General features: G+C 34.1%; 1 protein-coding gene across 1 annotated transcript in view; it reads left to right on the top strand.

Annotated features, from left to right (window-relative positions):
* Window positions 1-11,560, top strand: part of LOC134828143 (uncharacterized) — a 117,702-nt gene that overhangs the window by 81,676 nt on the left and 24,466 nt on the right. Inside the window, exons 16-17 of the mRNA XM_063841129.1 lie at window positions 136-7,256; window positions 10,355-10,501. Coding sequence (XP_063697199.1) covers window positions 136-7,256; window positions 10,355-10,501 — 7,268 coding nt within the window. The remainder of the gene's footprint in view (window positions 1-135; window positions 7,257-10,354; window positions 10,502-11,560) is intronic.

Here is an 11,560-nt window from a genome sequence, read left to right as displayed (position 1 = left end):
CTGAAATTAAAGACAAGACATCCTGAAAGAACAACAGCATCTCCTGAAAAAGATGTTTCTTCTAAAGCTTGGAAACTAAAACTGAAACAATTGTTGTCGAAACAATTGAAAACGATGACAAACCTGAAATTAAAGACTTATCTACATTTAGACCTGAACGAACAACAGCATCTCCTGAAAAAGAAGTTTCTCCCGTAGTTTTATACAACTCCATTCGTCATTGGATTGATCCGAAAACAGGAAAGGCAATTCCTCTTGATCAGGCTCTTGCTGAGGGACATATCACTCAAGAAGAGTATGATAAATTGATGAAAGAACCAATTCCTGAAGAAACCGTTGAAGTCACCGAAACTACTGTCTCATCGCCTGTTGTAACTAAAACTGAAACAATTGTTGTCGAAACAATTGAAGTTCAACAAAAGGTCGATGACAAACCTGAAATTAAAGACAAGACATTAGAATTCTTAGAAAGTCAATCTACATTTAGACCTGAAAGAACAACAGCATCTCCTGAAAAAGATGTTTCTCCTGAAACATCTGAAGCTGTAAAATCTAAAGATAAAAAATCAAAGAAAGAAAAGAAACCTAAAGAAGTTAAAGAAAAAGCCCCTAAAGAAGTCAAAGAAAAAGAACCTAAAGATGACACTCCTTCTAAAGCTTCGAAATTCTTCGGCGGAATCAAAACAGGACTTATGGCAGTTGTTGGAGCTCCCGTAATTTTATACAACTCCATTCGTCATTGGATTGATCCGAAAACAGGAAAGGCAATTCCTCTTGATCAAGCTCTTGCTGAGGGACATATCTCTCAAGAAGAGTACGATAAATTAATGAAAGAGCCAATTCCTGAAGAAAAAGGTGAAGTTCCTTCTGTTGAAGAAACCAAACCTGTTCCCGCGCCACGTACAAAATCTTCCAAAGCAGACAAAACTATTACTCCTCCTCATGTTTTAGATTTAACTCAATCTTTAATTGATGGCGAAAGCCAAAGTCTTCGTTCAAGCATTACGCCTGAACGACAAATTGGTACTATTCAAATCGTTAAACAAGAAATTATTTACACTCCAAATGAAGAAGAGGGCAAGCCGATTGTACCGCCAAGTCCCCGTTCTTCTGTGGAGAGAGAAGTTCACAAAACTATCAAAATTGAACCTTCTGAAACGCCAGAAGAAAAAGAAAAGAAAACAATCATTACAGAAATGGTTGAAACTTTTGCTCCTACCACTGACACTCAAACTTCATTCACTTCTACCAAAACAACGACAATTACGACTACAGTTAAAACCATCATTGAAGGCGAGGAATCTTCTCATACCAATGATTTCATGTCTGCTTTCCTTGATAACGAAGCTACATTTAGACCAGAAAAAACAACTTATTCTCAAGTTGAAACAAAAGAAAAATCTCCCGACACAGAGAGCTTTGCTAAAGAAGCTTCTCCTGACACTTCCATCTCTTTGTCAGAAGAAGATCCAACTAAAAAATCCAAGAAAAAGAAAGACAAGAAAGAAAAATCCGATGACTCTAAAGGCTCAATGTTCAGCGGTATGAAAAAGGGTCTTATGAGCATCGTTGGTAAGGGCGACAAATCTGAAAGATCTTCGAAAGAAACGACTCCCGTTGACGAGACTTTACAAAAAACTGACACGACAAAGACGGAAAAGGTTGACGAGCCCGTTGTTCCAAAAACTGAAGCCCCTGAAAAATCTGATGTTGTAGATTCTACTAAACCCGTAGAAACTCCTGAACATTCTTTGGATGAAGTAACTGTATCGAAGAAGAAAGACAGCAAGAAAAAAGAAAAGCCAGAGAAAGAAGAAAAACCCAGCAAAAATTCCAAATTACTCGGAACCCTAAAGAAAGGTCTCATAGCGGCGATTGGAGTACCAATCGTTGCTGGAGCCTCCGCTTACGAGTCATTAAAATCCATTAAATGGAGAAATCCCAAAACAGGTGAAGAAATCCCCATAGAAAAAGCCATAGAGGAAGGTCTCATTACCGAAGAAGAGTTAGAAAAATTGTCGAAAGAACATTCAGTCACAGTTACAGATCAAATTTTGACGGAAAGTCAAACTGACGTCACATTTCCCGTTTCTCAAGTCAAAATTGTAGACGAGCCACTTTCTCAATCTTCTACTGAAAAACCTAAAGATCCTAATCAAGCTTTCATTGATTACGAACAACATTTCCGCCCCGAAAAATCTCAATCTCCTTCGAAAGAACTCGTTTCAGAAAATGTCGAAGTAGAAAGAACACAAACGACATTAGTTACAACCAAAGTAACAAAAGTAGTTGAAGAAATGGATGAAATTGAACCAAATAAGCCAAGCACATCATCCAAAATCCTGGATGCCGCAAAATTGGGAATGGCAGCTGTTGTTGGCGTCCCAATTTTAGCAGGTCAAGCTGCTTACAAATCTGTCAAGAAATTCATTAATCCCAAAACCGGTAAAGAAATGCCTCTTGAAGATGCCATCAAGGAAGGTCTCATCACGCAAGAACAATTAGATCTCCTTGAAAAATTACCAGAAGATCAAAATCTTCAAATTATTACTTCTGAAGTTGTTGAAGTAAGTGAACCTGTTGTTCAAACATTTACTGAAACTGTCACTTTACCCGATGATTCTCAACAATCATCTACAGTTACAACTACTATCGTTACTCGTTCTTTCGAAGATGAACCAACATCTGAAGAGGTTACTGAAATTCATGAAACTACTGAAAATCTGATTACAAGTACAGTTGTTACAACAACTCGCGTAATAAAAACTATCGAAACATCGGAAATCACAACTGTCATTTCCGATCATGAAGGTTCTCCAGATCCTAAAGTTATTGTAACTACTGAAGAGCATCATGTCATAACCAATGAACCTGATGTCATTACTCATGAATATACTTCGCAACCAACTGAAACGAAAGTTACTAAAGTCATTCGATCAACTCAAGACTTTTTAACGTCAGAAACTGACTCATCGCGTCAATCACCTGAAAAGAAAGTACTTTACTTACCCGGATCCAAAGAAGATCAAGACTCGCAAACGCCTTCTGAACAAGTTACGGAATTCATTACGACTGAACATCACGATTTGTCGACAATTCAAGAGCAATCCTTCGTCGAAAGTGAGTCTGGAGATGTAATTCAAACTGTTCGATTGCCTCTTGGCGACGCAATTACCCAAAATCGCATCGAACCAAAATCATGTAAAGTTTTGGATGGCGGTTCAGAATTGCCATTTACAGTTCAAGAAGGTCTCGATACCGAAAAATTAATTCCTCTCGACTTGGTTGACATAATTACGCCACATTTGGTCGCTCTTGTCGATGAAACTCCTGAGTTTGTGTTGTCTTTGAACGAAGATTTAACTCCCGAGCAACTTGCTCAATACGGAGTTTATGACGTCGAAACTGAATCTTTTGTTCATCCAAATACGGGACATCGCATCTCATTCCGCGAATTCATCTACGAGTTAAATGTATTCAATCCAGAGCTGATTTTCGTGAAAGATTTAAGAAATAATACTTACGAACCTTTAAATGTCGCTTTAGAAAAACCTTTGATCGATAAACATACCGGACAAATGGTTTGTAGCAAAACAGGAAAACGTATTCCGTTCTTTGAATGCATCCGTAGACGATGGATCGTACAAAAGATCCCCGAAACAGTGTCAACGGAACATGTTGAGGAAGTCGCAACTCCATTAGATGATGGCAAGTTTAAACAAGACACGGCTGAGGTTTCGTGCGATGGCGAACTCATACCCATTGCCGAAGCTTTGCGGTCTGGCTTGATTAAACCTGAAACGATTTCCGTCAAAGATCCTGCTACAAATGAAATTTTACCCATGAATGTCGCCATTGAACGGGGAATTGTCGATTTGCGACGCGGTGTTGTAATAAATTTGACAGATATGTCAGAAATGACGTTTAACGTTGCATTTTTGCGCGGAATTTTACTCGAAGGTAATCGCAGACCAATTTCTCTCGAAGCAGCAGTCAAAACGGGCTTGTACCATTCAGATTCGGGACGTATTTTAGATACAATTTCCGAAGAATACGTCGATATCCGAGAATCAGTCGACAAAGGTATTGTTTGTCCTCATATTTCGGACATCAAAGACACGAAACGTAACACTTTAGTGCCTTTATTAACTGCTATCGATACAAAATTAATCAATACTGAAACCGGTAAACTTCAAGATACGAAAACTAAGAAAGAATTGCCGCTAGATGTCGCTGTCAAAAAGAGTTTAGTTGCTACAAAACCTGTTACAATGAGTGTTACTGACGTTATTGTCAAGGAATTGTATCATCCTGAAACTGGGTTGATCCTTAACACTCAAACGGGCAAGGAAATTCCCCTGAAAGAAGCGATAAAATCAAAATATGTCGAACTTGAGTCGACTCTCGTGTGGGATACGCCGAAAGATGGCCTCGTTCCCGCCAAAGAAGCTGTCAAAGAGAAATTAATTGATGCTCAAACAGGTCGTTTAACAAATCCAGACCTACCTTTAAACCAAGCCTATCAACGTGGCTACCTCATAAGCACTTTAAAGCCCTTATCTCTCACTGACATGCTTTTGAGAAATCTTTACGATCCAAATACGGGTCTTCTTGACATTGACGGCAAAAAAGTAACTCTCGAAAAGGCGATCAAAGATGGCGACGTGATCGCCACAGAATTCATTATTCGCGATCCAAAGAGTGACAGCATCATAAATCTCATCGATGCGATCCGAATCGGTGTCATAAACGCCAAAGTTGGTCAAATGATTGATCCGACAAACGGCACAAAATTAACCTTAAACGAAGCTTTGGATCGTGGCTTTATAATCCCCGTACGACGAAAATGCACATTACCTGATGCCGTTTTTAAGGGGTTATATGATCCCCGATCAGGCAAGTTCACGAACACAGTGACGCCTGAAAAGCTTTCCACGGAAAGGGCAATTCGACGTGGGTTGATTGTCCCGGATTCCACAATTGTTAACCTCAAAGGTCAAGTTTTGCCATTTGAAAGTGCCGTGGAAACGGGCGTTGTTGATTCCAAACGTGGTTTAATCAGCGATGAGCATGGAAATAAAGTTGATTTCCGTGAAGCTTTTGATCGCGGAATTTTAATTGAAATTCGAAAGCCCATAACTTTGTCCGAAGCTCTCGCGAAAAATATTTACGACGAAAAAACTGGATTATTTATGGATCCAAAAACGGGTGAACGGTTAACTTTAAGTAAAGCTCTCGAAACGAAGCTTATTGATGGTTCAACGATTCAAATTCGTGATCCAAAGACCTTGTCATTTACCAATCTGACAATTCTCGATGCCATCAAGGGAAAAATCATCTGCGGTGAAAATGCGCAGGTCAAACATGATAAAACCACAATTTCACTGAAACAAGCTTTCGATATCGGCATTTTGTGGGATACGAAAGCACCCATTAGCTTACAACGTGCCATCCATCAAGGCATTTACAATGAAAAAACGGGTCGTTTTGCTGATCCAACCACGCAACGCAAAATTACGCTCCATGAGGCGATGCGAAAATTCTTTATCCATCCCCAACTGCCGTGTCACTTCAACGAAGACGACGAAACTTTGTTGAATTTGTCGGAAACGTGTCGTCAACGTTTCATCGACAAGCGGGAGGGAGTCTTCCAGGTCCCTGGCACGGATAATTTCGTGTCTCTCAGTCAAGCCATGAACATGGGACTCATTGTTGACATCGAAAATGCCAGTTTTGGCTTGTACGATGCTTTAGCAATGGGCTTCTATGATCGCGAAACACGTAAAATTATTCATCCCGTAAGCAATCGTCAAATGACGTTGCAAGAAGCCTTGGATGAAGACATTGTCAACTCGAAATTGTCCATCGTGAAGAATTTAACGACGAACAAATACGAGCATTTGCTAGAAAGTATCAAATCGGGTGTGATCGACGACTTGGAAGGCGTTTATCACATGGGCAAGGGACAAGTTATTGATTTACAAGAAGCACGAAAACGTGGTTTCATTGTCACTCTTCGTCGTCACTTGACGATCGAACGCATTATTAAACTCTATTTATACAGAATTGACGTGGGACACTTTGTTGATCCAAATACTAATGAGCTCTTGACGTTGCGAGAAGCAATCGAACATGGGCTCGTGGATCCTGACACGACTATTTTCAAAGATTCCCTTACGGGAGACGACAAAACTTTACGACAAGCTATTGATTCGCACGATATTGACGTCGAAAAAGGTCTCGTGAACGATCCGAAAAATAAGAATTTTGTCACTTTTGACGTCGCTTTGAGCAAAGGACTGTTAGTTACGGTCCCTAAACCGACGGAAGACGAGAAAATGGTGAAAAACGAAAGTGTTGAGTTACTCGCGTCGCCAAATATGGCAAATCCGTTGCGCGAAATGAGCATCCAAGAAGGTATCAACGCGAAAATTATCGATCCTGAACTCGCGTACGTCAAAGATCCGAATACTGGTAAATTTAAGCAACTTAAACTCGCGATCGCTGACGGTTTAGTTGATCCGGAGACACGGGCTACTGTTGATTTGCGACAAATGTTCTTTGTGTTCGGTCCCGCCCTTGTTGTTTACATCCGTGAGCCCATTTCCTTTGACTGGGCCATCGAATCTAACCTACTCGATCTGGAAACCGGCAAATATCGTGATCCGCTGGAGGAAGGCGACAAAGTTTACACCCTCAAAGATGCCATCACGATGGGTCTCATTGATCCGGAGAGCGTTTTGCTGAAAGATGGCGCGAAATGTAAGTTACTGCGACTTCCCGAAGCATTCCGCAAGGGCTTAGTGGATGGTGAAAAGGCAAATGTGCTTGATACGCAATCCTCGAAACTCGTAACGTTGCGACAAGCAGTCGATACGGGCTTGCTAACGACGCCAAAGCATTCGCTCGATTTGCAGGAAGCCATTTCGTATGGCATGTATGACCCCGAAATGGGACGCTTTAGTGATCCATTCACAGCGACAACGGCGACGACGACGCCTGAAACGAAAAAAAGTTATAAACTTACGTTAGCTGACACGATTTCGAAGGGCATCATTACGCCCACAACGACACTTGTGCGTAATAACAAAGAAAATGGTCAAATTATTCCGCTACAAGCTGCAATTACGAACGGCTTAGTTGACGCTAATGCCGGCAAAGTTAATTCTATTACTGCTGCACCCGAATCTAAACTCACGCAAATCGACTTTGCAAAAGCTTTCGAAAAAGGCTTATTATTACCCGCTGAACAACGGGTAAGTTTTAGTTCCTAAGTGTCGAATATTTACCAAATCTTTTTTAAACTTAAGTCTACTTTGGCAAAAAATGTCAAAAAAATCAAAATTTATCACAATTAGCACACAAACGAAAAAAACCTACGTTACTTTTCAAAAAAATTACACTTTAAAAAAAATTTCATTTTTCATTTTTTTTTATTTTTTTTATTCTTTTCATTAAAAATTAATCAAAAATTTCCGCAATTAATTAATTAAAAAATTTTTTATAATTAACACCGCAAAATTTTGTTCACCGCCGTCGCACTAAAAAAATGTAAAGTCACTTTCACGTGTAAAAAAAAACAAAAAAAAATCACTTGTGCTTCGTTCGTAATTTTTTTTTTTAATTTTCGTTGAATTTTCATTAAAAAACTGTTTATTATCGTAAATTGACGTCGTTTCGTGAAATGTAAATTTATTTAATCGGAAGCCTTGTTGCATGAATCGCTTTTAAAAAATTAGAAGGAAACATAAATGTTGCAAACAAGGAGGAAAAATTATTTTAAATGGCAGGTTTGGGCATTTTTTTTGAATGAAAATTGGTTAAAAATTAAGAGCATGAAAAATTATTATTCGAGAAAAAAATTGAACAAAATTTATCACGTGCGCTTTCTTGTCACTCTTGCGCTAATTTTTTAAAGCTTGGGATAAAAATTCTACGACTTTTTACTTTTTCTACTTTTTTTTTGTTCGTTTGAAGTAAGATAACCAAAAACAACCAAAAATAATTGGCTAAGCTTTTTTCACAGTTTTCAGTTCACAGTTTTCGCTTGAAACGAACTTTTCGAGCTGAATTTTATTGATTATTCGACAGCACTTTCGCACTAACTTTCGATCAAAACTCTCTTCATTCTTTTCATTAACAAAAACATTTCTTAAATTTAAGTAAAAAAACAGACTTCGAATCATTTAATTAAAAACATGAAAAAAATTAATAGAAAATACGAAATTTTTAAGTATTTTTCTATCTACAGGTTTAAGGTAAATATTCTACATTTATAAGTTTAAAAATATTGTTTTACGCAACTAATACGATATTTTTATGTTTTTTGAGTTAAGTTGTTTTTTTAGTTCTTTTTCTTTTGATTTTTGACTAATAAGTGCCTTATTTACAAAAAAAAAATATTAATTGAAAGTTGTTAAAAATTACATTTAAAAATTAAAAAAAAGATAATATTTGGATATTTATGTTTTAATTTTTTTTTAAGTTGATTTATGCGAAATTTATCCAAATATAAAACTTTTACGGCGAATTTACTAAATATTTTTGACAAGTTTATTTTTTTTAAATATTTTTAAAATTTAATTCTAATAAAAAAAAATAAATTTATTATTTTTTTAAAATTTTTAATTTTTAAAAAAATAATTATTTTATTTAATTATTAATTTTTATTTTTTATTAATTTAAAAAAATATTTTTTATTTTCTATTAATTAAAAAAAAATTAATCAATTTTTTTATTAATTAATTTATTAATTAAATTAAATATAATTAAATAAAATTATACGACATTGCATTGATTAATTAATTAAATTTATTCTTAAAATTAAATAAATTATTATTTTTTTAAAATTCTGTCAAAAATATTTCAAATTTATTTTAAAAAAAATTTTCAGACAACTTTCAAAAATAAAAAAAAATACAAAAAAATCTTTTTTTTCGCAAAACCTCACTTTTCTGATCATTAACGTTCAGATCTACGCTTTTTTAACGCGTCTGAACTTTTTGATCAGCTTAATTAGATTAAAAACAAATATAAAATTCATTTTTTCTAGCTAACACATTGATCACAAAACTTTTTTTCAAATAATGCAAAAATAATTAATTTTTTTTACGAATAACCATTTTTTAGGCATCGGCAAATAAACACGTAAAAAATAATAATTTTTAAGTAAAAAGCTTATTGAGAAATTAATTTCTCACCCCGCCCCCATTCTCACATGCGAATTAACAATTAGTCAAAATTAAATAAAAAAAAATAAATTGGTTCCTAAAAAAATATGGAATCTCGATAAATTTATTCTCATTTGCATGGTGGTAATGTTTGAAGACCTCATACCAAACAAACAAAAAATTTCACAAAAATATAACATGTGAAACAATTTTTGTTAGTTTTTAATTAATTTTTAAGTGCTTAACTTTTCACCATCATTTTTTTTTTTTTGTTAAAGCTTAATTTTTTGTTAATTAAAATTTTTGATTTTTCAGCGTTAATTTTTGAATTTTTTTTCAGGATTTATTTTTAATTAAAAAAAAATATATTTTTTTGTAAATATTTTTTTAATTTATTTTTAATTTTTCTAACTTTAACAATCAAACAAAAAAACACTAACCAAAAAAAAAAATTTAACCATGCCTTCGCTTTCGATATTTTACTAACCCACGTATTATTTTAGAAAAAAAATCGAATAATAATAATTTTAAGAAAATTGCATGAAATTATTTCAAAAATTAACAAAAAAAAATGCATGAAAAGGCATGAATTGGCATGAAAATGAAAGTTTTTCCTGTAAATTTACAAGAAATTGTGTGTGTTTGATTGAAAATAATTAATTTTTTTGAGTTTTGTAAAAAAAAATCAATTTAAAAAAAGAAAAAGGATTCAAAACCTCCGTAAAAAGAGGTCTGGTAAGCATTGTGGCTTGAAAATGTGTTTCGTTGTGCTTAGTTTTTAAATTCCTTCTAATGTAGTTTGTCAAAACTCTTAATTTTTTGTAGCGATGTTGTAACTTTTTCGTCATTTTTGGCAAAAAATTTATTATTTTTTCAAAATTTTGTTGTTTTTTATGTGTTTGTATTGTTTTATTTTCCTCTAGCTTTGATTTCTTTCTTCTTCATATTCGTCATTTTTACATTTTTCGCGCATTATTCGTGACACACAAACAAAACGAAACATTATCACACAAGCAAAAACATGAAAATACAGTTAATGACAGAAATTTTTATCGAGAAGTCCGAAAATTTGCAAAAAAAATCCCCCCATGCACTTGATCTTGTTAGGAATTTACCTTGGATTTGAAGATTTTTTTGCTAATTTTTGTTTTTTCTGTTCTTTTCTTCCTTTTCCGACATTATAGCAAGCAGTTGTCGAGAAATTCACCCATTGCGAGGAAAATCTGTCCAGTCTCCTTAAATGGATTGCTAGCGTTGAACAGAAAATTGCTGCTGTTGGCGGACCGAAAGAACGTCCCGATGATTTACGCAATCAAATTAATTCATTGAAGGTAAGTTTTTTTCATTTTTTCGTCAAACATTTTTTTATTTATTTTTTCGTAAAACAATTTTTGAATAGAAATTTTCTTTAATTTTTGATCAATTTTGAGCTTATAAACCATCAAATGTACTCTCAAAAGCAAAATTACGTATTTTTTACGTATTTTATATTTACGAATTTTCAAGCTTAAGAACCATCAGAAAGACATCCAAAGCAATTTTACGTAATTTTTGATCAATTTTAAGCTTAAAATCATCAAATGTACTCTCAAAAGCAAAATTACGTATTTTTTACGTATTTTTTTACGTATTTTTTATTTATGAATTTTCAAGCTGTAGAACCATCAGAAAGACATCCAAAGCAATTTTACGTAATTTTTGATCAATTTCAAGCCTTAAAATCATCAAATGTACTCTCAAACGCAAAATTACGTATTTTTTTACGTATTTTATATTTATTTATTTTTTATTTATGAATTTTCAAGCTTTAGAACCATCAGAAAGACATCCAAAGCAATTTTACGTAATTTTTGATCAATTTCAAGCTTAAAATCATCAAATGTACTCTCAAAAGCAAAATTACGTATTTTTTTTTTTACGTATTTTTTATTTATGAATTTTCAAGCTGTAGAACCATCAGAAAGACATCCAAAGCAATTTTACGTAATTTTTGATCAATTTTAAGCTTAAAATCATCAAATGTACTCTCAAAAGCAAAATTACGTATTTTTTTACGTATTTAATATTTATGAATTTTCATGCTTAAGAACCATCAGAAAGACATCCAAAGCAATTTTACGTAATTTTTGATCAATTTCAAGCCTTAAAATCATCAAATGTACTCTCAAAAGCAAAATTACGTATTTTTTACGTATTTTATATTTATGAATTTTCATGCTTAAGAACCATCAGAAAGACATCCAAAGCAATTTTACGTAATTTTTGATCAATTTCAAGCTCAATTTCAACGAAAGCAAAATTAAGTATTTTTTACGTATTTTTTTACGTATTTTTTATTTATGAATTTTCAAGCTTTAGAACCATCAGAAAGACATCCAAAGCAATTTTAC

This window comes from Culicoides brevitarsis, chromosome 1, assembly GCF_036172545.1.
Source record: "Culicoides brevitarsis isolate CSIRO-B50_1 chromosome 1, AGI_CSIRO_Cbre_v1, whole genome shotgun sequence".
Classification (NCBI taxonomy): Eukaryota; Metazoa; Arthropoda; class Insecta; order Diptera; family Ceratopogonidae; genus Culicoides; species Culicoides brevitarsis.
The sequence above is the reverse complement of the archived record's forward strand: the minus strand, read 5'-3'. Positions and strand labels throughout refer to the sequence as shown.